The 25,105-nt window shown below is 33.7% G+C and overlaps 1 protein-coding gene across 4 annotated transcripts; it reads left to right on the top strand.

Annotated features, from left to right (window-relative positions):
• Positions 1-12,784: 12,784 nt before the first annotated feature.
• Positions 12,785-19,263, top strand: LOC100800176 (gamma-interferon-responsive lysosomal thiol protein). 4 transcript variants are annotated; one of them, XM_014774825.3, is made up of 6 exons: positions 12,785-13,173; positions 13,284-13,338; positions 17,686-17,751; positions 18,037-18,174; positions 18,321-18,413; positions 18,492-19,263. In XM_014774825.3, exons 1-6 carry the CDS (start codon positions 13,166-13,168, stop codon positions 18,690-18,692), a joined length of 561 nt encoding a protein of 186 aa, XP_014630311.1. In that variant the 5' UTR covers positions 12,785-13,165; the 3' UTR covers positions 18,693-19,263. The 4 variants fall into 4 exon arrangements, with proteins under 4 accessions (XP_014630311.1, XP_040871222.1, XP_003516977.1 ...); XM_041015288.1 differs by lacking the exon at positions 13,284-13,338; XM_003516929.5 differs by having other exon boundaries at positions 12,785-13,338.
• Positions 19,264-25,105: the final 5,842 nt, after the last annotated feature.

The following is a 25,105-nucleotide window of genomic DNA, read 5'->3' as shown; positions in this document are numbered from 1 at the left end:
TTTTCACAAAAGCAATTCCTTTTTTTATTGGCATCGTTTCTCCAAAATTTTCAAGTACAAGGATAGGCAACATATGCACTGAAGGAAAAATTGAAGCAACTAAAGTTTGAATTGAGAAAGTGGAATGAGGAGTCCTTTGGAAACATCTAGAAACGACAACAGGAGGCAAAAAGGAGAATACTGGAATTTGATGAGCAAAATGCTTTGGGAAGGTTGGACCAAGCTCAAATTAGTGACAGAAAGAAAGTACAGGAGGAATTCTAATTATCATCCAATTTGTTAGAATCAATCTACCATTAGAAATCACGGATTATGTGGCTAAAGGAAGGTGATAATAATTCCAAGTTCTTTCACTCATAATAAATTGGCAAATAAGGTTGAACAACTTCAAGGGGCTACACATAGATTGGGAGTGGGTGGAAGAAAGTAAAGGAGGAAGTGAAGTGCGACATTGAGATGAAATTCAAGCAAGAAGACAAGGTACCAATGGTATTGCTGGATTGAGTGCATTTTGATTCTATTAATCAGGAGGATAATGCCCTGCTACTAGAAACATTTTCAGAAGAGGAGATAAACATACAGTGTGGGATTGTGAAGGCAATAAGTGCGTGGAGCCTCATGGGTACAATTTCAACTTTATTAAGTTAAGTTGGAAATATCTAAAGGATGATCTAGTAAAGGTGATGGTAGAGTTCCACAGAAATCGAAAATTGCCAAAAGGCTGCAATGCCTCCTTTATCTCTTTAATCCCGAAGCTGGAATATCCTCAATCACTTGGGGATTTCATACCAATTTCGTTGGTGGGCTGCATCTATAAAATTATTTCAAAGATTTTGGCGGGGAGGTTAAAGAAGGTACTTCCTAAGGTCATAGATGAAACATAGTCGACATTCTTAAAGGGGAAACAAATGATGGACTGGGTGGTAATTGCTAATGAAATAATTGGAGAGTACAAGCTGTAAAAGAAAAAATGTCTTGTTTTCAAAGCGGATTTAAAAAAAGTGTACGATTTCGTTCGGTGGGAATTCCTTTATTATATGCTGAGAAGGATTGATTTTAGTGAAAATGGGTTAATTGGATGAAAGGTTGTCTAGAATCACCAACCATGTCAGTTTTGGTCATTGGAAGCCCCACCGCAGAGTTCAAAAATCAAAGAAGCCTACAATAAGGTGATCCAATTGCACCTTTTTTGTTTCTTCTGGTGGAAGAAGGGTTAGAGGGACTGGTTAGATCATTTATCTCAAAGGGTTTACTTAAATGATGTTTTTGTGGGGGAAGTCAAAATTGCATCTCTACAATTCGCAAATGACATGCTTCTCTTTGGAGAACCAAAAATACAAAATGTGTTTGTGTAGAAGGCTATTCTAAGGTGTTATGAGCTAAGTTCAGGGTTGAAAGTCAATTTTCACAACAACAAGGTGTTGGGTGTGGGAGTTAGTGATAATAGGATGAGTAAAATTGAATCAATACTTAATTGCCAAGGTATGCAACTACCGTTCAAATATTTGGGCATTCCAGTGGGGGCAAATTTCAATAGAGTAGAAACATGGGAGCTGGTTCTAGACAATATTGCTGGGAAGTTAACATCTAGGAAGCATAATTTTTTATCATTTGGAGGCAGAATATGTTTGATTAAGTAAGTTATATATGTGATATTACTCTTCTTCCTCTCATTCCATGTGGCTCCGAAGGCTGTTATTAACTAGATCAACAAGATGCAAAAAGACTTTTTGTGGGATCAAATGATGAAGGAAGAAAATAGCGCTTGGTTAACTGGGAGCAAATGTGTAAACCAACAGATAAGGGTGGACTTAGGATTAGGAATTTGGTCAATTTTAACGATTCTTTGGTTGCAAAATGGATGTGGAGATCCATTGTAAATGAACAAGCACAGTGGGTGAAGGTTGTGAAAAATAAAGAAAGCCTTGCAGAGGATATGCGCTTCAGACCAAAAATCCAAGATGTGCCAGGAAGAACAAGGATGGTTTTGGAAAAATGCATGAAAGATATTGGGAAGCAATGAACAAATCTCCTTTTGGAATGATACATGGCTAGGGGAACAACATTTAAAAAGTCATTTTAGCATACTCTATTTCATTTCTAATCAGCAAACACAAAAAGTGGTAGAATATGGTAAGTGGATACTAGGTAATTGGTAGTGGCAACTATCGTGATAGAGACAATTATTTGTATGGGAGGAAAGCCTAAAAGAAGAATCGACGACCCTAATAAAAGGTATATCACCTCGGTCTGTTGTTAAAGATGAATGGTGGTGGGATCAAGGTTTGGAAGGTGTTTACTTAGTAGGTGATGCATACCATAGCTTGATGCAGAGAACAAATAATTATGACTTGTTTGAAAATTTTGTTTTCAAGGAGGTTTTAGCTCCTTCAAAAGTGAAGGCTTTGGTTTGGAAAATGCTTCTAAATAGAATTTAAACGAGAACTTACATGGCCTCTAGGAGGATCCCAATAAGCGATGAGAGTTGTCCAGTGTGTGCTGAATGCAGTGAAGATATTTCACATCTCTTTTTTGCTTGCAAGCACTCTTCTATGATATGGTGTGAATTGGAGAGATGGTTCGGGATTTGATTAGCTTTATCAAACGCTGTTGAGGACTCTCTTGCATAGATAAAAGGGTGGCTACCGGGAAACTAGCGAGTAAAGGACTACAAATCATTTGGATGGCTTCGATCGGGACAATATGGTGTTGATGGATTGGCAAGTGCACCAATGTGTCCCAAGTAGTAAAGTTAAAATGGAAGTCCGAGTATCGTATCCATAGAAACTTTGTTTGTACTTAGGTAGATGAATATTTAATTTACAAGTAATAGATATGGAATTTAAAATAGAAGATAAAGAAAGATAAAAGATAAGATAAAGATTTTAATAAAAAGATGATAAAGATAAAAAAGTAGAAGATAGAATAGATACGAAATTTTAATTTAAAAGATAAGAAAAATAAAAGATAAAGATGATGATAAAAAGATGAATTGAGAAGATGAGAATGTTAGGAACTTAGCCTATCAGAGATACTCTTTGATGTAATGTTAATGATTTTTGTCTATTTATAATTATTCCAATTTACACATGGATCTACTAGTATACTCTAACTTTGATCCCCCACACGAAAGAGTCTAATTTATTTATTTTCTCTCTCAAATCTCTTTGCAAAACTAAAATAGTATATTGTATTAAGAATAAAGATGTATAACAGGCTAAACAAATATCAACCTATCCCTAGTGATGACTTTATTTAGATACCATTTCTCAGTTCTATTAGAAAATAATGTTTCCCAACGCTACCACTAAAACTTACCATGCAAATGGGTGATCAAGCCACAAGCTATAATATTAAGCACAAGAAAGGATAATGCAAATGTAATATTATAAATAGATAGGAAAAGAAATTACATCAAGAGTAATTGGCTGTCAAGTTCCCAACAAAGGGGGTTTAGCCTCTCATTATCATGGAGACTTTACAATTGCAAGAGGGGAATATTTAGTAAATGTGGAAAAGATAAGAAAGGGAATGGAGGGAAGGAATGACTCTCATTACTTGCTTCTCCTTCGTTTAGCCTTTGCTTTCTATAAGAAATTGTATTCTGTTGGAATTTTTGTGTGTCTTCTCATTCTTCTCTCTTCTTCTTTTATAGGTGCAGGTTAGCGGGCTTCTGAATTAGGTTTATTTCCTTAATTAGTCATTCTTTCCTTAATTATTTTGCTTTTCTACTTTCCTCAATTAGTCTTCTTTCCTAAATTAGCTATTCTTTCCTTAATTAGTCTTCTTTTCTTAATTAGCCATTCTTTCCTCAATTAGCTTGCTTTCCTTAATTGACCTTCTTTCCTCAATTAGCCTTTCTGTTCTCAATTAGCTTGCTTTCCTTAATTATTCATGCATTTCTGGGCTTTATTTTACTCACTAAGCTTCATAAATCCATCACTTTTAATATTCTCTACAAAAAAAAACTTAAATGATGTTAATTTAACAGTTATTTGCTCAAAAAGAAAAAATTAGAAGAGAAAATTTTCAAATTCTTCAATAATTTAACCTCAAAATATACTCATAATAGCAGTTATCAAACTCCCCCAAATTTAAATCTTTGTCTGTCCTCAAGCAAAGGAAAAAGTTTAGAATTTACCAATCACAGTTCATGAGATAACTTTAGACAAGAATCATGCTCTGATACCACTAGTTGGACAAGTGGCCTCAATAACTTAAGAGGGAGGGTGAATTAAGTTTCAAAATTTTCTCACTAACAAATTTTAATCCCTTTTTAAATGATATATGATAGGCTCACAATGCAAAAGAAGAAGTAGCAATTAAGTTAATCAATGTTCTTTAAACGTGCAAGACAAAATCAGTTGCAATAAAATAAATGAGATAAGGGAAGAGAGAATTGCAAACTTGATTTATACTAGTTCGGCCATTTCCCGTGACTATGTCCAGTCCTCAAGTAACCCATTTGAGATTTTTCACTATCATTGTAAATCCTTTACAATATTTGAACACACCTTGTGATCCCTCACCCTTGTGTTCAAGATTCTCACACACCAAGAGAAAAATAGTCTCTTGATTACAACTGGGTTTATAAGATGTACAAAATGATTTCTCTCTTATACAATTTGAAGTTCCTAGAAGAATTCTCAATAATTTGCAAGTGTTTGGCCAAAGTTGTTTAGAGAGATTTTGTCAATTAAGTTCTCTGAGAATTACTCTCTTCCTTTTCGAAGTAAGACGCACATATATATAGGCCCTTTGTGACTTTTCAAAATAGTTTGAAAAAAAATGTCTTTTCAAAAAGATTATCTAAAATTTTCTCACTATTAATTGATTACAGGATTCTTGTAATCGATTACGCAATTATATTTATGAAGAGTCATGACTTTTCAAAAGTTTTTCTGAAATCTCTTCGCTAGTAATCGATTACAGGATTATGGTAATCGATTACACAGACCAAAATTCAAATAAGTTTGTGCTGTTATTCCACCAGTTCAAAATTTTAAAAAGCCATCTTCATAGTCTCTCTGGCAATTGATTATAGGACCTGGTAATCAATTACCAGTTCAAAAAGATCTTTATTTTGAATTGATTAATCTTGATAAAGAAATTTTGATAAAAGACTTTGAGGCCAAACTATTGCAAATAAAAATGAGATTCTGTTAACAATTTGACTAAGTCCTTATCTGTGATTTTCTTGATCTTGTTTGTTGACTTGAAACAATGTGTACTTTCATCAAGTAAATACTTTTGACATCATCAAAATCTGCATGATTCACAAAAATTACCTTGCACTCCTCCTTGGGATTCTTCTCTGTGTTGGCCCCAAAACTGTTCGTGGACGTTTCAGCCAATTGCGTAGCTAATTGACCCACTTGTGCCTCTAGATTCTTGATGGCAGACTTAGTGCTCTTGTGATTTGATAGAGAAAGTTGCATAAACTGATTCAAAGTGTCTTCTAGCTTGATGGTTTTGTCATATAAATCAGGCCTTTAATTGGGAGGCCGATTAGATGAAACTCCTTGATTTCTGTTGAAGTTATTCCCGGGGTGGGATCTCTAACCTTGGCCTTGAGAGAAATATCCCCCCTGATTGTATCTTGGAGGTCCTCCTTGATGGAACCCTTGATGGTGTGGATTGGTCATATAGTTGACTTCTTTGGATACATCGTCTTGGACCATGCACATGGCTAACTCATGGGCCCTACCACAGATGTTGCATCCCCCAATATGCATGACTGAAGAATGGGCAAGTTGCACTGCCTGCAACTGTTGAGGAAGCTTGCTCAGCATCTCTGTGAGGGTTTCTAGTTGCTTGGGTAGGAGTTTGTGCCAGGCTAGTAGTGTGTCTTGTGATGTGAGCTCGAGAAGACTCTTCGTTGTAGGTGTGTAGGCTTGATCACGAAGGATGGCATGGTCACTGGCTGCCATATTTTCAATCAACTCCATAGCTTCATCAGGTGTCTTTAGTTTGATCTTCCCACCAGCAGAGGCATCAAGTAACTGCTTTGATTGGGGTTACAAGCCATCAATGAAGATATTGAGTTGAACCAGCTCGTTGAACCCGTGGGTGGGAGTCTTCTAGAGTAAACCATGGAAGCGGTCAAGAGCTTCACTCAGTGATTCATCAGGAAATTGGCGGAATAAAGAGATTTTCACCTTTTCTTTAGCAGTCTTGGACTTTGGAAAATATTTCTTCAAAAATTTCTCCACCACCTCCTCCCATGTCCACAAGCTATTTCCTTTGAATGAGTGCAACCATATTTTTGCTTCACCAGCCAAGGAGAAGGAGAATAGGTTGAGGCGGATGACATCTTCAGGAACTCCAGCTATTTTCACTATGTTGCAAATATCTATGTATGTAGCAAGGTAGGCATATGGATCTTTATTGGGTAGTCCATGAAAGAGATTGCCTTGAATCAACGGGATGGGAGAATGTGGATAAGAGATGTTGGCAGCTTGAACTTCGGGCCGGGCTATGCTTGTGAAATATTGAGGTGTATAGGTACTAGAGTAGTCCTCCAAGATGATCTTCCGTGGCTGGTCTTCTGCTATAATGTGTTCTTCAAAGTTGGGATGTGGAAAAGAAAAAGATGATATAAAGGATGATGGTTCTTGATTCCCTAGTTGTTCTTTCTTTCTTCTTCCATCATTGTTTCTTCTACATGTTGCTTCAATCTCTAAATCCAATGGAACAAGATTGTTTCCTCGAATACAAGAAAGAAAACAGTACTGTGTACATTATCACAAAAAAATAAAGATTAAAATTAAGAGTGAAAAAGAAAATTTGAAAATTGAATTTTTATTTTTTTGAAAAATTAGGGAAAAATAAAAAATGAAAATAGAATATCCGAAATGCCAAGTACAAAGAACAAAGTCCCCGGTAATGGCGCCAAAAACTTGTTGATGTATTGAAAATTGTACCAATGCATCCCAAGTAGTAAAGTTAAAACGGAAGTCCGAGTATCGTATCTATAGGGACTTTGTTTGTACTTAGGTAGATGAATATTTAATTTACAAGTAATAGATAAGGAATTTAAAATAGAAGATAAAAAATAAGATAAATATTTAAATTGAAAGATGACAAAGAAAGATAAAAGATAAGATAAAGATTTAAATTAAAAGATGATAAAGATAAAATAGATAAGAAATTTTAATGCAAAAGATAAGAAAAATAAAAGATAAAGATGATGATAAAAAGATGAATTGAGAAGATGAGAATGTTGAGAACTTAGCCTACCAGAGTTACTCTTTGATGTAATGTTAATGATTTTTCTTTATTTATAATTTTTCCAATTTACACCTGCATCTACTAGTATACTCTAACTTTGGTCTCCCACACGAAAGATCCTAATTTATCTATTTTCTCTCCCAAATCCTTTTGCAGAGCTAAAATAGTATATTGCATTAAGAACAAAGATGTATAATATGATAAACAAATATCAACCTATCCCTAGTGATGACTTTATTTAGATACCATTTCTCAGTTCTATTAGAAAATAATGTTTCCCAACGCTACCACTAAAACTTACCATGCAAATGGGTGATCAAGCCACAAGCTATAATATTAAGCACAAGAAAGGATAATGCAAATGTAATATTATAAATAGATAGGAAAAGAAATTACATCAAGAGTAATTGGCTGTCAAGTTCCCAACAAAGGGGGTTTAGCCTCTCATTATCATGGAGACTTTACAATTGCAAGAGGGGAATATTTAGTAAATGTGGAAAAGATAAGAAAGGGAATGAAGGGAAGGAATGACTCTCATTGCTTGCTTCTCCTTCTTTTAGCCTTTGCTTTCTATAAGAAATTGTATTCTGTTGGAATTTTTGGGTGTCTTCTCATTCTTCTCTCTTCTTCTTTTATAGGTGCAGATTAGTCTGATTTCTTTAATTAGTCATTCTTTCCTTAATTATTTTGTTTTCCTGCTTTCCTCAATTAGTCTTATTTCCTTAATTAGCTTGCTTTCCTTAATTAGCCTTTTTTTCTTAATTAGCCATTATTTCCTCAATTAGCTTGCTTTCCTTAGTTATTCCTGCATTTTCTAAGCTTTATTTTACTAACTAAGCATCATAAATCTATCACTTTTAATATTTTCTACAGAAAAATTTAAATGATGTTAATTTAACAATTATTTGCACAAAAAGGAAAAAATTAGAAGAGAAAAATTACAAATTCCTTTATAATTTAACCCCAAAATATACTCATAAAGCTATTATCATATGGTTCATCAGAAATGAAGTTGCTTTCAATCATCTAGTTATGCGTATTGACAAAGTAGTGGATATGATAAAACTCAAATCATGGCAGTGGGGAAGATCTTACCTCAAAGAATTAAGTTGTCCTTTTTTCCAATGGGAAACCAACATTAGAGCAGTTCTAGCAATGGATTGACTCAAGTACATGATGTAATGAAAGAAATAGAACATCACTATGTCGGAACTCATGGGTAGAGGTCTTTTTTTGATTCTCATAGCATTTTCGAATAATATCACCAAGGGAGTAAAATGTTTGGAAGTTGGAATGGGTTTACAACTTGGAAACAATGACTCTCGAAGCTACAGGGGCAAGTATTGTCAATACAGGGGCGTGTGGCGTGTTGTATGGTCTAGCGCTTCTTCAAGAGGGTCATGATGACTATCTTGGATTGGCTTATTAGGTAGGTGAAAATTATTACCTAGGGTGTAATTAATATATATTGGTGGGGTAGCAAACAATATAGGAATTTCATTGGTTGAGAAAGAGGGTTCTTAAATTAGTAACAATTACTTTGGTTTATTTTAACACATGGGCCTCCCTTAATTTCGGTTATGATATATTTACTTTATTTTGGGGTAAATATGTTATAACCAAACTAGGAAGTGTCTTTTCTATATGGGTTTTGAATACCCCTTGTACCCTATAATACATTTTCCTTGGTGGATGCTTGGATCTGGACGGGGGAGTGTGGCACGACACTATGATGCTCAAGTGGCAAGAAAAGTGGTGTAGTGGTGGAGTTGTTTAGGTGAGAAAATGGAAATGAAAAGTTGGAGTGGGAAGAAAGTCTTTAAACAAATAGAGGGGAAGGGAAGGGAAGGAGGTGAGGATAAACAGATAGAGGGTTGGGATGTCTTTTTAACAATGCTGGTAGTTAAAATAGCAAAGGTGATAGTGGGAATAGTAGTCTTCCACAAAATTACTTTACTAGTTTGAGAGCAGTTTAAAAAAAAAGTTTTAACATTTTGTTTTAAAATTTCACTTGTTGGTTGTTCTCTTTCTCTTCGCTCAAGCTTTCCATTTTTGGCCCCTTCATCTCCATTGTTGAAGGCTAAAGAAAGAATCTTACTCCTACTAGATTTAGGTTTACGATTTCTTCATTTGCACCACCCTCTGTCTATTTTTAATTATGAGATTGATTTCGTGAGATATTTTCATTGTAAATCTATATACTTATAAGTGAATGTGTGAACTTGTTGTCTTTCAAATTAGGGTATGGTGCGTTTGAGAGTATATTCAATTGTGCAAACCTATTTGTCAAATTTGGGGTAGATTGCTGCTTTGGGTAACGTTGATTAATAACTTGTTGCAAGATCACGGTTAAGGTATGTTCTGTCATGCGTATAAGGTGTTTGAGGGTGTTCAATCATGTGTAAGTTGAGTCTTTGAGTTTTCTACACAAGGTTTTAAAAAACTGTCCGCGACTATGATTTGGGCTACAACATCAAAGTTTTTCAACTATCTGTGTGATCATAACATGATTGCAATTGAGACTGCATTTGTCCATGATATCAACAAATACAAACGAAGCTGTAACACGATCGATATTTAAAACCTTGCTGATATATATATATATATATATATAATGATATTCTTAATCTCATAAAAATTGTAAAAATATTATGTTAAAATTTCCTTTTTAAATTTAACTTCTAGCCTAATTGTTTCATCTTTTTTCATATTGTTCATCTTATATACTACTAGTAACAAAGTTTAGCAAAGCTAATAGATATTTGAGTTTTAATAAGTGTTAATAACATACATTCTCTTTTCAAGACTTGCACATTTTTTTTCATAGATAGAAATTAAAATATCCTACTAATTTAGAAATAGGACCTACTAAATGAGAAATAAAAAACTCATGTATTTAGTGGAATTTACATGAATATCACCAAATAACAAAGAATGTGTCAGATGGAGTGTATTAGATAATACGAGTATGTTAGAAACATATAGAAAAAAAGATAATATCACCAAATAATACTATGTTTTGGAGAGTACTTCTAAATAGATTGCCAACAAGAGTAAACCTAAACCATAGAAACATTTAGCTTATTTAAAGGATGAATCGGTGGCAAACATCCTGTTTTCATGCATGAAGGTCCAAGAAGTTTGGAACTCTTGCTATTAATGGCTGAATTTATGGAGTGTTGCTTGAAAGCCCTAAGAGACAATTTTATGTAGCCTGTGTATTATATAGAGGAAGTAAAATTGAAAGTGAAAAATGTGGGGTGCTTGGTGTGTAGCGGTGTGGAGTATTTGGAGACAAAGGAATCAATGTATCTTTAAGAGGAGATATGTTTGATAGTTCGACAATATACCTATTTCCCTTCAATTACTCCTTCAAGCAATTAATGTTAGTCTAATCCTGGCTTATGTTTGAATTTCTAATACTTATAGGGATGAAGTTCTGAGTTTTATTTGTTTAATAATGTTGGAAGTTTTGTTGGTAGGTGGGACATGCACTAGCTATTTTGTTTTGAGTTGCTATTAATAGTTGTGCACTTGTCCACAACAAGCGGTGCTTTGGTTATACATACTAGGTGATGTGTGTGTTAGACGATAATTGATCATTTTGGGTCATTTTTATAAATAAAATATTAATATGGGTCTATTTTAAGGTATGGGTACATTTTGATTTATGATTAGTCAAAATTATTTATTTGACCAATAGATGTGTCATGTTCTCCTTAAATTTACTAGTCAAAATAATAATGTTGACCAGTCAAATGGTCAAAACAGACTCATGCTGCTATAAATTATTTTAAAACAAATCCATATTGGTATTTTGTTTATAAAAATAACCTAAACTAATCAATTAGTTGTGTATTAGAGGTTCTTTCCTACTTAAATACAACATAAATATGTATACCATTTCATATATATGATTCAATTTTCCTTGGTAGATGAGAATGTTGGGTTAAGGACTCAAGGGATTTTGGTAGATTTTTTTTTTTTTTGTGAAATAGGGCATTCTCAGACAAAAGTCAACGACTAATCTTGGAGGTACTGAGATTCATTTTAGAGGTTGACCTCTCTCAACAAATGTTTTTTCATACGATGAACTGGGGATCATATCCATGACTGCATGCTTAAGGGACAAAGTTATTTATCAATCATGCCACATTATGTTAATATTTGATAGACTATTATGTCATTTTTTTGGTAGTCTTATAGGTAATGTAAGGGTGGGTACCCTTTGTACCTTTGATCCTTTATCTTAATGAGATTTCTTCTTTGCCGACTAAAAAGGAAACCTAATATGTTACATTTGTTGAGGATTTTTATAACCTTAACTTGAGTTTGATTTTTGGTTGTAGATATGGAACATGCATCTTATTGTTAGAAAAGGTAAAATTTATTTCAATAATCTCTATCTTAAATTATATGTATGTCCGGTTTACTAAAAATAAACATGTGTCTCTGACTAGTTGTTAGAAAATACCTTATAATGCATTAAAAAATAAAAAAAGGTTAAATTAATCTTTGGATCTCCATATTTCTACCAAATTTTCAACTAGTTCTCCAAACTTTTTTTTAATTGAATCCCTAAATTTTTATTCTTAATTTCAATTGGATTCTCCCGTTTAATTATCATTACAAAAAAATTAAACAACAAAACACCTATTTGGAGATGTAGGCAACGGTCTGGTGCTTCTAGAATGTGATGTAAGCACAATTGAGTTAGTTATGAGAGTTTTAGGTAGAGTCAAACAAATGTGAAAAACTTTTGAAAGAATATTTAGGTTGAATTGACATCTAGAAGTTGAATTTGCATAATCTTTCATAATTAACTCAATTGTGCTTATAACACACTCCAAAAGTATCGATCCATTGTTTGTATCTCTAATTAGATTTTTGCTGGTGATTTTTCATAATGGTAAATAGATGAGAACCAACTGGAAAAAAAAAGTTCAATGATCCAATTAAAAGAACACCCAATTAAAAAAGAATTGAAAATTTAGAAAAAATATGAGAACCTAGAAAATAATTAAACTAAATAAAAAAATCATCACCTCTTTTGGTAAAAAAAATCAAATTGTAATTCATCAAGAAAAGTAATTCTTTGATGCATGCCAAAAAAGAATAGATAAAAAAAGATGTAAAAGACAAACAACTGCAAAAGTGAAATTAAGTCTTGTAAATTAAATTTTTGTACCTACATTAATTTAAGTATAATAATATTCATGTTTTTATATAAAATATTTACTTTATTTAAGTCTTGTAAATTAAAATAAATAAATAAATAAATAAAACTTAATCTGTCAACCCTCCCAATTAAGTCATTCACCCAATTTGATTTAGTCTTAATGATCCACCCTCCCAATCAGCAGAAGTGCAACTACCATTTTTTTATTTATAAAAAATCTTTAATGTATATAAAAATAGTTTTTGTAACTGTTTCTTTAATTGGATTGATCATTGTTGGTGTATTGCTCTAAGCATTTAATAATGCAAAATGAATTTACCACATTCATGGGATCTACATTTTGTGAGTTGGAAGGGGGACAAGACTAAAAGAGAAGATAAAAAGGAAAAAAAGTAAAATAGAAATAAGTATAAAGTAATTTAGAAGTGTCATGTGATAAAAGTACTAAAATTAGAATGTAAAATGAGAATTGTTTCTCAATTTCCACTTCAAAAATCAAAAGTGACATTTGCACTTTGCTGGAGCAAGTTGAGACAATGAGAGGGAAGAAGATACCTTCCTTCCACAGCCTATGAATCACACAACTATAGTAATCAAACTCTTCGATTCTTCTCTACCAGTTCCAAAGCACAAAGATGAAAATGCGTCCTTTTCTTCGTTCTTTTCCTCGTTCATTAATATTCTTCTTTGGTTGCTTCCTTCTCCTTCCACTTTTGCTCTTGCTCTTGGTGGCACCTTCTTCTTCAGGTGCTCCAAATGAAAAGGTAACCCTCTCACTCTACTATGAAAGTTTATGCCCCTATCGTGCTGATTTCATAGTGAACCATCTTGTGAGGCTCTTCCAAACGGGTCTCATATCCATTTTAAACCTCAGATTGGTCCCTTGGGGCAATGCTAGGATTGCACCTGATGGCACTGTTGTTTGTCAGGTAAGGTTACATCTCTTCCATTTTTCTCAATGTTGATTGTTTCTCCTTAATAGATATGCGTTTTGTTGTTATTTTTCGATTGTAATTGTAATTTGTATTTTGATAATTTACGATTGCTATTAATGTAAACTTTTATAACGTGGATTATTAAAGTGAAACTCTAATTTTGATAGAATATTTTTTTTAGAGTCAATCATCCTTAAGACATGTATTAAATATGGATACATATGTATGTATGAATATTGATTCATAGTATTATGAAGAATTCTAGATATTTCTACTAGACAGAATCCTAGTTGATCTTATTTCAATATACTTGCATTATTTTTACTAGTTTTTTTTTTTCAGAATTATCCTTTCCTTCTTAATTATATGATCCTTTTCAGAAAAATTGTTTATTTTTTTATATTTTTAAATTTTTTAATGCATTAATTATTTTTTTCCTATATATTCTTATTTAATTATTCTTTTTCTAAATATTAATGATAAATAATTAAGTGAAAAGAAACATAAGAAAAAGATAGTTTTAGAATGATAATATTATTAATTAACAAATTTAATATAACTAACTAAATTAATTATTTCTTTAAAAATATGAATTAATTAAAAAAGTTCTTATAATTAACAACATTTAAACTCTTTGCATGAGAGTTTATTATTAAAAAATAAATTGGGTTTCAGGACAAACCTGAAACCAAAACTAAAAGTTAATTATGATGTTGAAATAACATTGTAACAGTTATGGGTCATTTTCTGGGATCAGTAACACAAGTAATTTAAAGGTACTGTCAGCCTAATAAATTCTTGTTCATGTAATTGTCCAATTGATTGTTGCCCGAATTGAGTTCTTCAACAACCCACCAAATTGATGATCAATATTCAGGGAAGGAAGGTAAAAAAGACGTGTTGTGTCAGTATTTTTTAGCAAAAAGTACTGGTTTTATGATATCTGTTTGTTATTCGGTTTTTTACCTGGCCAGACAGATTTGAGTAGTACAACTATAACATCTTTTTTTACAAAGCCATAAGAATTTTGTTCAGGGCCCTTGGGCTTAAAAATTTGGGCCTGCTTATCATTTTGTCTATTTGGTTTTTTTAGTAATTTATAATGGGAGCTCCTATTCCCAGTACCAATATTACTATTCACACTACCAAGTGGGTAGAATTTTATGAAATTTCAGAAATATCCTTTTGAAGGAAATATGATTCCATTGTACAAATATACAATAGAATCATATTTCCACTGTATTGTTTGGGATGCGATTTTTTTACTATGAAATTGTATTTCAGTTATTATAATAAAGGGGGTGTAAAACAATGGAAATATAATTCCGTGTATATTCAATAACTCACACATCACCTCCTCACTTCTTCCATTCTTGGCCTCCCTCACCATCCACACACCCATCACCAACGAAAGAGCTCACCTTTGAAGTCTCATCCATCTAGTGAAGAACTGATTCAAGCAAGACACATTTGGGGGGTTGGCTGGTGCAACACAAATCTCTGCCACTCATGATGTGGCACGACACGATCTCTACCACTCGCCAAGTGATGCGATCTTTGCCCCGTGCAGTTATTTGACTCGAAGGTGAAGGCAGAGCCACTGCCGTTTGAACAGATCGAGCAAAGTCCACAGTGGTAGTGTCTGACTCGTTGTACTCCAATGGTGAACAAAGGAATCAATCTCTCTCTGCCTTTCTTAGATCAAATTTGGAAAAGGATAGAACAATGTGATGACAATTGCAAAGGATGGTGTCCACGAAGATGACCTCAATGATGAATTTTTTTTAAGGTGAGATAATGGAAATGGGAGAAGAGAGTGGCTAAACATGTTGGATCGAGTGGCCTCAGAATAATTAAGAAGGGGGGGGTTGAATTAATTATTCCTAAACCTTTACTAATTAAAAATTACTCTTTTGAGGCTTTTACTAAATTGTTAAGAGAAAGAGGAGTAGAAGAGAAACTTAAATGAAAGTAAAAGCGGAAATTAAATGCATAGCGGAAAGTAAAATAGTAGGGAAGAAGGAAACAAACACACAAGGATTTTTATACTGGTTCAGCACAAACCCGTGCCTACCTCTAGTCCCCAAGCAACCTGCGGTCCTTGGGATTTCTTTCAACCTTGTAAAAAACCTTTTACAAGCAAAGATCCACAAGGGATGTACCCTCCCTTGTTCTCTTTGAATCTAGTGGATGTACCCTCCACTAGAACTGATCCACAAGAGATGTACCCTCTCTTGTTCTCAGTCAAATCCAAGTAGATGTACCCTCTACTTGTGCCACAAAGGATGTACCCTCCAATGTGTTAAGACAAAGATCTTAGGTTGTTACACCTTTGATACTTTGTGAATGGGGATACAAAAGAATTCTCAGGCGGTTAAACCTTTGAACGCTTTTGTATTAGGGAATGGGAAGAATCAAAAGAATTCTCAGACTGTGTCGTTTTGAATTCTTTGACAAGGGAGAAGGGAGACACAAAAGAATTCAGGCGATTAGTCCTTCCTTCTTTTGGAAAAGGGAGAAGAGAGACACAAAAAGAATTCAGACGATTAGTCCTTGGCGAATTCTTTTTGGCAAAGGGAGAAGAGAATGGAAAGGATGAATAACACAAGTTTTCAAGGTTTGGAAAAACTAGAAAACTTCAGAAAACTTTTGGTACAAAGAAGAAGAAGAAGTTCAAAGAGATTCAAGACTTGTAAAGGATTGTAAGAGATTGTTAGAAAGACTTGGAATTAATTGATTCAAAATGCAAAATAAAGCCTTGCTTTTATAGACTCTTCATGTCTGGTCAAGAAAGTCATTCAGAAGAGTTATATCTTTTAGAAAAGCTTAAAATCCATTTGAAAGAGTCAAAACCTTTTTGAAGAGTTACATCTTTAGATTTTTCAGAAACAAACACTGGTAATCGATTACCAAATATGTGTAATCGATTGCACAAAGCTTTTGAATGAAACAATGTGACTCTTCACATTTAAATTTGAATTTCAACGTTCAAGGGCACTGGTAATCGATTACCAAAACATTGTAATCGATTACAGCCTTTTGAAAATATTTGGAACATTGTAAATTCAGTTTGAAAACATTTTCAAACTCATTTTGCTACTGGCAATCGACTACAACAATATGGTAATCGATTACCAGAGAGTAAAAACTCTTTGGTAAAGGTTTTGTCAAAAACTCATGTGCTATTCAAAGTTTTGAAAAACTTTTTAATATTTATCTTGATTGAGTCTTTTCTTCATTCTTGAATCTTGAGTCTTGAATCTTGATCTTGATTCTTGAGATCTTGAATCTTGATTCTTGTTTGTAGGCTTTCTTCTTGAGTCTTGAATTCTTCTTGATTCTTGAATTCTTTGACTTGTTCTAGATTTTCTTGAGATGGATGTTCTTTGATTCTCTTGAGCTTTTTGTCATCATCTTTTGTTGTCATCATTGTTATCATCAAAATACCTTTGAATCATTGTTGATTCATCAAGAAGCTTTGCTTCCACAAAACATAGGGAGGGGAAGGTGAGGGGGGTGTGGGGAAATGAAACTAAAGGTAATAAAATAAATTCAAACATTTTGATAGTCTCCATAGCAATTTTTATAGTGACAATAATAACTCCCATTTATAATCTATGAAAGATATATTTTGTATTGTAAAACAGTTTTATAATTTTATATTATCATTCAATCACAAATTAACTTCTACGATAATTTTATTGATTGTGTAAATTGAAAATGCGGAGGCAAAGAATGTAATTTTAAACAAATCTAAAAATACATTTCCTTTTGAAAATGCATTTTCAATGTTTTTATTTCTTGAAAGTAGAAAACAATAAGTCAAACCAAACATGTTTTCAGAATTTTAATGTTTTGAAAATGAAAATAACTTTCAAAAAATAAAAACAAAAAATGAAAATGCAAACCAAACTGATCTTAAATTTGTCTCTTTATTGTAATGGAGTCCACATATATTGTGTGATCCAATTGCATGTGAATTTGTCTTCAATCACCATAATCTATAATTATTGTGTGATAAAGGATAATTATGAATAATTTATGTAGTAATTGGTTGACCAAAAACACAATCTTCTGTCGACTGGTAGAATTCACTGACCACACAGCATGTGGTCTTTTTGTTATTTGTTAGTGGAAATTGCCCCATTGGACAAATCCCCTGCAAGTAAAAGAGAACAAAGAAAAAAAAAGAGGCAAAATCTTGTTTTTTTAGTACCATATGAAATATAAATAATGTCTATTCTTGTTTTTTTTTTTTAATGAAAACAACTTGTTCTTATTTTTTGTTTTATAATTTATTTTCACTATCATTTTTCAATTTTTTTATTTGAATAATTGCAGCATGGAGATGATGAATGCTTTCTAAACACGATCGAGGCTTGCGCTATTACAATCTATCCAGACGTGGTAGAGTTCCTACAGGGAAATTTTAATTTTCTCTTAACACTTTCTGTTGTTCTACGAAGCAAATCCTCTTAAATATTAATAATACACTGTTAATTGGATTTCTTAATAGCTTAATTTTATCAGCTAATTTTGCAATGATTTTAATGGAAGGCTATCATTCAAGTAGGACACACTAATTAGTCATTGCTACCTAGCCATAGTATAGAAAAGCCAAATAGTTGTGCATGCACGCACTATGCAAGTGTATTATAGTGTATAATGCATTCATACACAATTATGATGCAGGTGCAGCATTTCAGATTTGTACGGTGTTTGGAGCGTCTTACCTTAGAGGGGAGACATAACCAATGGGTTAACTGCTTCCAAATGACTGGGTTGGGCACATCTCCTATTGATTGCTACACAAATGGAAATGGGAAAGCTGTTAGTTCTTTTTCTCTTGTTATTTCTTAATTTCATCTTCAAAAGACTAATTTCTAGGAACAAAATTACTCTACGACTAAAATAACTGAGCATGTAAATTTTAGGGACCAAATTATATGTCAACTCTTTTTATGTCTAACAAACAGATTGACCAAAAGTATGCAAAGGAAACTGCTCAGCTTAATCCTCCCCATAGATTTGTTCCATGGGTGGTTGTCAACAACCAAGCACTCCAAGAGGTTTGTGATAAATGTGAGATATTCTACAATCCAAGTGAATTGTGGCTAACCTCTTTTTCCTTTTTCCTGTGGTTGTAGGACTACCAAAATTTTGTGACCTATATTTGTAGGGCTTACAAAGGCAACGTGATACCAAATGCTTGTAGATCACTTTCAACAAGAACTTATGATTCAAATGAAAAAGTCAATTCCTTTCTACCTGTTTGCTATGTAGATGAAGCTAGAAATCTGACCTTACCATTGGTGATCACCAGATTATTAAGTAATGAGTCCCCGTGAAAATGAAGTGGGAATATACTACTTCATGTGGCTGTATAAAAACTTACACTTTGGCAAAAGGCTTAACCTCTTGACTAATCTATAACATCAGATGCTCATGACTTGCCTTGGACTGTGGACGTGTAAATAAATTATCATAATAGGATGTTAAAACCAATTCATGTATTCTTCCATTTTAATTAATTCTCTCTATTAATGAACACATGGAGCGAGGGAATTATTGTTATTGTGGGAAATGAAAACTAATATATCTACGCTAAGCACTTTAATTTAAAAATTAAAATGATGGCTTATTATTTTTTTTACTCCCCTATTCTAGCTAGCTTGGTTGCATCCATCTCACACCTCTTATCGCATCATTATTCTCGTGCCAAAGGACGCACGCGTCTTTGAAGATTTTGCAACTTGTAAGGAGGGCAATAGTCTCGGAGAAGTCTCTAAAACTGCAAAAGAAAATGAGGTCTTTTTCATATTGGTTAGTGATGCAATCCTACCACCCAAGGACATTGGATAGAAGACTCCAAGAAGATTAGAGCTAGAGATGCAAGAGAATACCCTAGGATTTTCATAAGCCTTAGGGTAGATTTCGGGCCCATGAGATAAATATGAGCTCATTTATCTTTGTACATATTAGATTAAAGTTTCATTATTCTTGAGCCTTGTATTTAAGGATCCAAAATGTAGGTAGAGTACCCTAGAAATGTAGGATTTTTTAACCCTTGTATTTTAGGACACCTAGACTAGTTTTTGTATTAGGGGTAATTTTGTAATTTCACATGTATTAAGTGAATATTTGATGTGCGTGTTGGGAAATAAATTTAATTGAATTGGGAGAAGGTCAATCCAATTAAATTTTAGAGGAGAAGGTGAGCATTTGCTTGCTACAACCCATTGTCACATCATATAGTCACATTTTGTGCATGTTCTTCATGCTTTACATGCCTCATGACACCTAAGCACACTTAGTGGAGAATCTTGGACTTGATCTTGGATTAGTGGGCTGAACCATAGCTAATATTCACTAATCATAATTAGTGAAATTTTGGCTCCACAAATTCAATTTCAAATTCAAGTGAAATTTGAATAGAAATTCAAAATTCTCTCCAATTTTGTGTGACACTTAGACTATAAATAGAGGTCATGTGTGTGCATTTTTTTTAAACTTTAATCATTTGAGAATTACACTTCAAAGTTAAAACCTCATTTGAGGCACAAAATTTCGTTCTCCTTCTCTCCTTTCCCTCCACTCATCTTCTCCTACCTTCAAACTCTTATTCATGACTTCCTATGGTGGTAAGCTTCTTCTTGACTCATCTTCTCCTTGAAGCGGCGTCTCTAATCATCTCTCTTCCTTCTTCATTCTGTTGCCATTAGTCTTCAAGAAGCAAAAGACTCCATTGATGAAGAAGATGCAAGGCTTACAAGCTCCACAATGAGTTACATCATGTGGTATCAAGAGCATCTTCATCTAGGTGATGTTCTTTTGCTTCCTCTATCTTTTTGTTTGGTGAATTCACTTTAATTCCTTGTTCTTCATCTTATTCTCCATGTATATCCTCCATTGTCTTGTGGTTTGGTACTGTTTAAAGTAGATTAAAAAAAATAAACCTATTAAATCTTAGATCTACACTTGTTTTTGTATTTCTATGGTTCAAATTTTATAGATCTACTCTTGACTCATGTTTTTGTGTTGATTTTAGGTTCCATCATTTTCAGTCATAATCTTCTTGTGTTGAACCTTTAGATCTAAATTTTCTTCCAAAATATTGATTAGAAAAAAAAAACACAAAAATATAAATGTAAATCACTTAGTCCATGTTGTCTTAGAGTCATGTTTAGTCATAATAATTGTCACATTATGTACTAAGTTTGTGTTGAATTTTGATTTTGTTGATTGAATTCTAGATACATTTGTTCATGTATTCTTTTCATTCTTAGCCTATCTTTTGAATTTTGAGTCTAATTCATGCATGTTATTTAGTTCATAGCATGTTCTAAATCAATTCCTAGAAGTAGTCTTGTTGTTGAACTTCATTTTGTTTTCTAAGTTTCCTATATGATGCCTTTGAAGAAATTGAGTTTTGGTGTTGAGTTGTGGCTGGATTTGTGAATAAAAATAAGTATTAATATCTCTTGAATTGTGTTATTCAAGACATTTGAGCATAAGCAAACACAAATTGTAATTATCCAAGCCTTAAGCAACATAAACACTACTCTTGATTTCTAGGTTGAAATCACTGGTGCTAGCAGCTTGAACATACGTACTTGTAAAACTTATTGGGAATTTTTCAATGTGAATTTTTTGCTGAAATTTTTAATGAATTTTCTAGACATATGGAAAAAAATTATAAAAAAGAACCAAGTGATTTGGATAAAAGGAAAAAATACTAAAAATCACACAAGTTGGCAGGAAAATCAGTGTCTAGGAAAAAAAGTGAAAGGGAAGTGTGCTTGTTGTTTTGGCTTGAAATTTGTTCTATAATTTGTTCATATTTTATACCAATCTTAGTTCTGAAATTTCAATTGAAAATTAGTGTGAAAAAAAGTGCCAAAACTAGAGGTTTCTTGAGTTTTTTTTTGTTTTTTTTTTACTCTACTCTAGAGCCATTCTACGTTTCTCTTTGAGTCCTAACTTGCTTTTATGTGTTTTTCATTGCTTTAATTGTTGAATAATCCTTGAAAATTTGTCTTGTTAAAACTCTATTGGTTTTATCTTTAATTTCCTTTTTTGGTCTTTGGTTATTGCTTGTCTCTTTGTTTCCTTGTTTGTGGGTTGCCATATAGGAAATTGGAAAGGAGGATTGGTGTCACCCCTTGAAGAATTTGAGTCAAGAAGCAAGAGGCCAACCACCTTAAGAGCTATTGGACTAAGAAGCACTCTAAATTGAGTGAATCACCAAAGAGAGCACAACCACCAAAATTGAGGACTATCGTGTAATTTTGTAATTGACAATTTGCTTACCTTCATTGCTTTCAAATTTTGTAACAAAAAGACATTTCGTTGGAAGTGTGTTGGGAGCCTCCAATAGGTTACCAAACTTCCATTTCTGTGTAATAATTTTAGGCAATTTTCCCTTAGGATAGTGAGTGTTTTGTTGGGAACCTTAAATGTGGTCATCCAAACACTCTTAGGATTCGCCTACTTTATATTTCTTGCACTTTAATTTCTTGCTTACTTTCATAGCTTGGTTTCTTTACTAGTCACACATAGTTTATCTTGTTATTGCATGATACTTTCTTCTTGCTTATCACGCTTATCTTGGGTTCTTTTGAATCCTAGATTTTATCTTTTGCAAACCCCCAACAAGAGAGAACCACAACTTAGGAACCAACATGAGTCATCATTCATCTAGTGTTAATGGTGAGGGTACTAGTCATAAGGACCCTCTATCTAGAATCTTAGATGAGTTAAGTTCCCTCAAGTTATGGAATGAAAAAATAGAAAGAAAAGAGGAAAAGAAAGGCTAGAAATAAATCAAGATAAGAGGGAACAAATAAGGTAAGAAGAAAGAAGAAAAATACTAAAAGAGTTAAGGAAAGAAATACATGCCACCTATAGTAGTCATGACTCTGATAAGAGCCTAAGTGAAGAACTTCGTGACTATTATGAAGGAAGGCATAGGTCACATCTTAGACCTTACTCCCATAGGAGAGAAAAGGAAAGAAAGCCTCAAGAGGCTAACATTAACCTCCCATACTTCCATGGGAAGGACAATGTAGAGGCTTACTTAGATTGAGAAATAAGGGTAGAGCAACAACTTAAAAGAAAGTCTACTTCAAAATCTTATGGCTTTCACTCTTATCCAAAGAAAAACCAAGGTCTAGGCATATTAGGGGCAACACCTTCTAAGCCCAAAGATGATAAGGGGAAGACAATAGAAAAGCAACCCCCTAAGGCTAGTATGCAAGAGAAGACTAGCTCTATAAAGTGCTTTAAATGTTTTGAAAGATGACACATTACTTCTCAATGCCCCACCAAGAAAACTATGATTATGAGGGGCCAAGACATTTATAGTAGTCAAGATGAGGTTGCTACTTCACCTTCCTCTAGTGAAAGTGAAGAAGCAAAATAGGAAGAATCTAGTGAAGAAATCTACCCTTAAGAAGAAGGACAACCATTAATGGTTAAGGAAGAGTGTAAGGAGGTAAGTGATGGGGACATAACCAAGGGCAAGGACCATGAAGCACTTGAAGGGCCCATGACCAAAGGCAGACTTAAACAAGCCCAACACATCATAGAGACAAGGCTGGTCATTTGTATAGCTGCCATTGATGATGATTGAAGGCCCAAGTGGAGAAAGATGAAGGCCCAGAGGCAGAGGCACTACCAAGACTACTAATTGTTGCTGAAGGTCCAAACTAACTTGAAGGCCCAAGTTAAATAAGTTTTTAGTTATAATTTATTTTTATTGTAATTTTGGCCCAAACTGTTTAGAAGGCCCATGTCTATTTTTATCTTTTTGTTCATATACACTATAAGTATTTGTTTTTGTTTTCAATAAAGGGACTTTTGGCATTTGATAAAATTTGGTGAGAGTTTCTCTCTGAGTTCCTTGTAGAACCAATCTCAGACTTATCAAGGTAATCCTTGTGGCGTCTACCCTGACTTATCTTCCTTCATCGGAAGTGGCGTCATCCAAACCTCCGTAGCCTGTATCAAACGATCCGCTCCTACTCAGGTTCACATCAGTAAGTGTCTCCTCCAAGAGGTTAGCTAAGAAGGAAATTCATTTTGAATTAAAGACAAACATTAAAGAAACTTTCCCTCTTAGAAAACCTCCACATTTTCTCCTTTGTCAAAAGACACTTGTTAGCACTGTCACACCTCTTGGGCTTAAGGTTATTCCTCAAGTAAAAGGAGTTGTTGGATGAGGGTTTGGTTAGTAAGAGCTTAAATCCTTGTGCTTTGTTGGTGCCCAAAATAGGTATTATTAGGCAACAAATTCCTAAAATAGGTGGTATGATGAATGTGTTTAGTAGTGCAACCCTCTTTTGTAAAATCATTCATGCACTCAACATTTTCATGATTTATGTACATAGGGACTTAGTAGGTTGGTTTGTTCTTATTTTTTGTTTCAATACAAACCTAGGTGCTTATATGGGACACCTTAGGTTTGTCATACTTTTTATAGGAGTAATCAACATGAGAATATAAAAAAGGTACGTTATATTGCATTACTTTCCCTAATTTTTTAAATGGTGATTAAGGGGTTTCCACAAACCCTAAGAGAATAAAGGTAATTCCTGAGTGGTTCACTCCACCAAGTATAAGGAAAATTTGGGGCTTTCATGACTTAACAAACTTTTACAAAAGGGTCGTCCCATATTTTTCTATACTTGTAGCACCATTCATTGAGTTGGTGAGGAACCATGTTCTCTCATGGGAAGATGCCCAGGAAATGGGTTTTCAGACCTTACCTTACTCCAACAAGCCAAACACCACTAATATATATGTTTTTATTCTTTTTATAGGTGTTGAGGGAAGAAGTCTAGAGTTTTAAGAACCTCTGGATTTGAGGTCAAATCCTTTTCAAGGGGGAGGGAATGATACAATCCTACACCCCAAGGGCATTGGATAGAAGACTCCAAGAAGATTGGGCCAAAGATGCAAGAGAAGTTCCTAGGGTTCTCATGAGCCTTAGGGTGGATTTCAAGCACATGTGATAAGTATGAGCCCAGTTATCTTTGTACATATTAGATTAAGGTTTCATTCTTTTGGGCCTTGTATTTAGGGCTCCACAATGTAGGTAGAGTACCCTAGAAATATAGGATTTTTCAGCCCTTGTATTTTAGGGCACCCAGACTAGTTTTTGTATTAGGGGTAGTTTTGTAATTTCACATGTATTAAGTGAAAAATTGATGTGTGTGTTGGAAAATAAATCTAATTGAATTGGGAAAAGGTCAATCCAATTAAATTTTAGAGGGGAGGTGAACATTTGCTTGCTACACCTCATTGTCACATTATATAATCACACTTTGTGCATGTCCTTCATGCTTTACCTGCCTCATGATGTGGCAATGTAGTGTAGCAAGCAAATGCTCACCTCCCCCTCTAAAATTTAATTGGATTGGTTTTTTCCCAATTCAATTAAATTTATTTTCCAGCATACACATTAAATATTCACTTAATGCATGTAAAATTACAAAACTACCCCAAATACAAAAACTAGTCTAGGTGCCCTAAAATACAAGGGTTGAAAAATCTTACATTTCTAGGGTACCCTACCTACATTATGGAGCCCTAAATACAAGGCCCAAAAATAATGAAACCTTAATCTAATATGTACAAAGATAAGTGGGCTCATACTTAGCCCATGGGCCCGAAATCTACCCTAAAGCTCATGAGAACCCTAGGGCCTTCTCTTGCATCTCTGGCCTAATCTTCTTGGATTCTTCTATCCAATGCCCTATAG

The sequence above is a fragment of the Glycine max genome, chromosome 1 (genome assembly GCF_000004515.6).
Source record: "Glycine max cultivar Williams 82 chromosome 1, Glycine_max_v4.0, whole genome shotgun sequence".
In the NCBI taxonomy this organism is placed as follows: domain Eukaryota; kingdom Viridiplantae; phylum Streptophyta; class Magnoliopsida; order Fabales; family Fabaceae; genus Glycine; species Glycine max.
This window is presented reverse-complemented; position numbering and strand designations above follow the sequence as displayed.

What these genes read in the sequence shown, in the direction of transcription:
- LOC100800176 (XM_003516929.5), top strand. Translation starts at nt 13,045, where the DNA reads ATGAAAATGCGTCCTTTTCTTCGTTCTTTTCCTCGTTCATTAATATTC. An exon ending in TTACAATCTATCCAGACGTG is followed by an intron (nt 17,752 to 18,036) that starts GTAGAGTTCCTA and finishes ATTATGATGCAG; the next exon opens with GTGCAGCATTTCAGATTTGT. An exon ending in CAAATGGAAATGGGAAAGCT is followed by an intron (nt 18,175 to 18,320) that starts GTTAGTTCTTTT and finishes TCTAACAAACAG; the next exon opens with ATTGACCAAAAGTATGCAAA.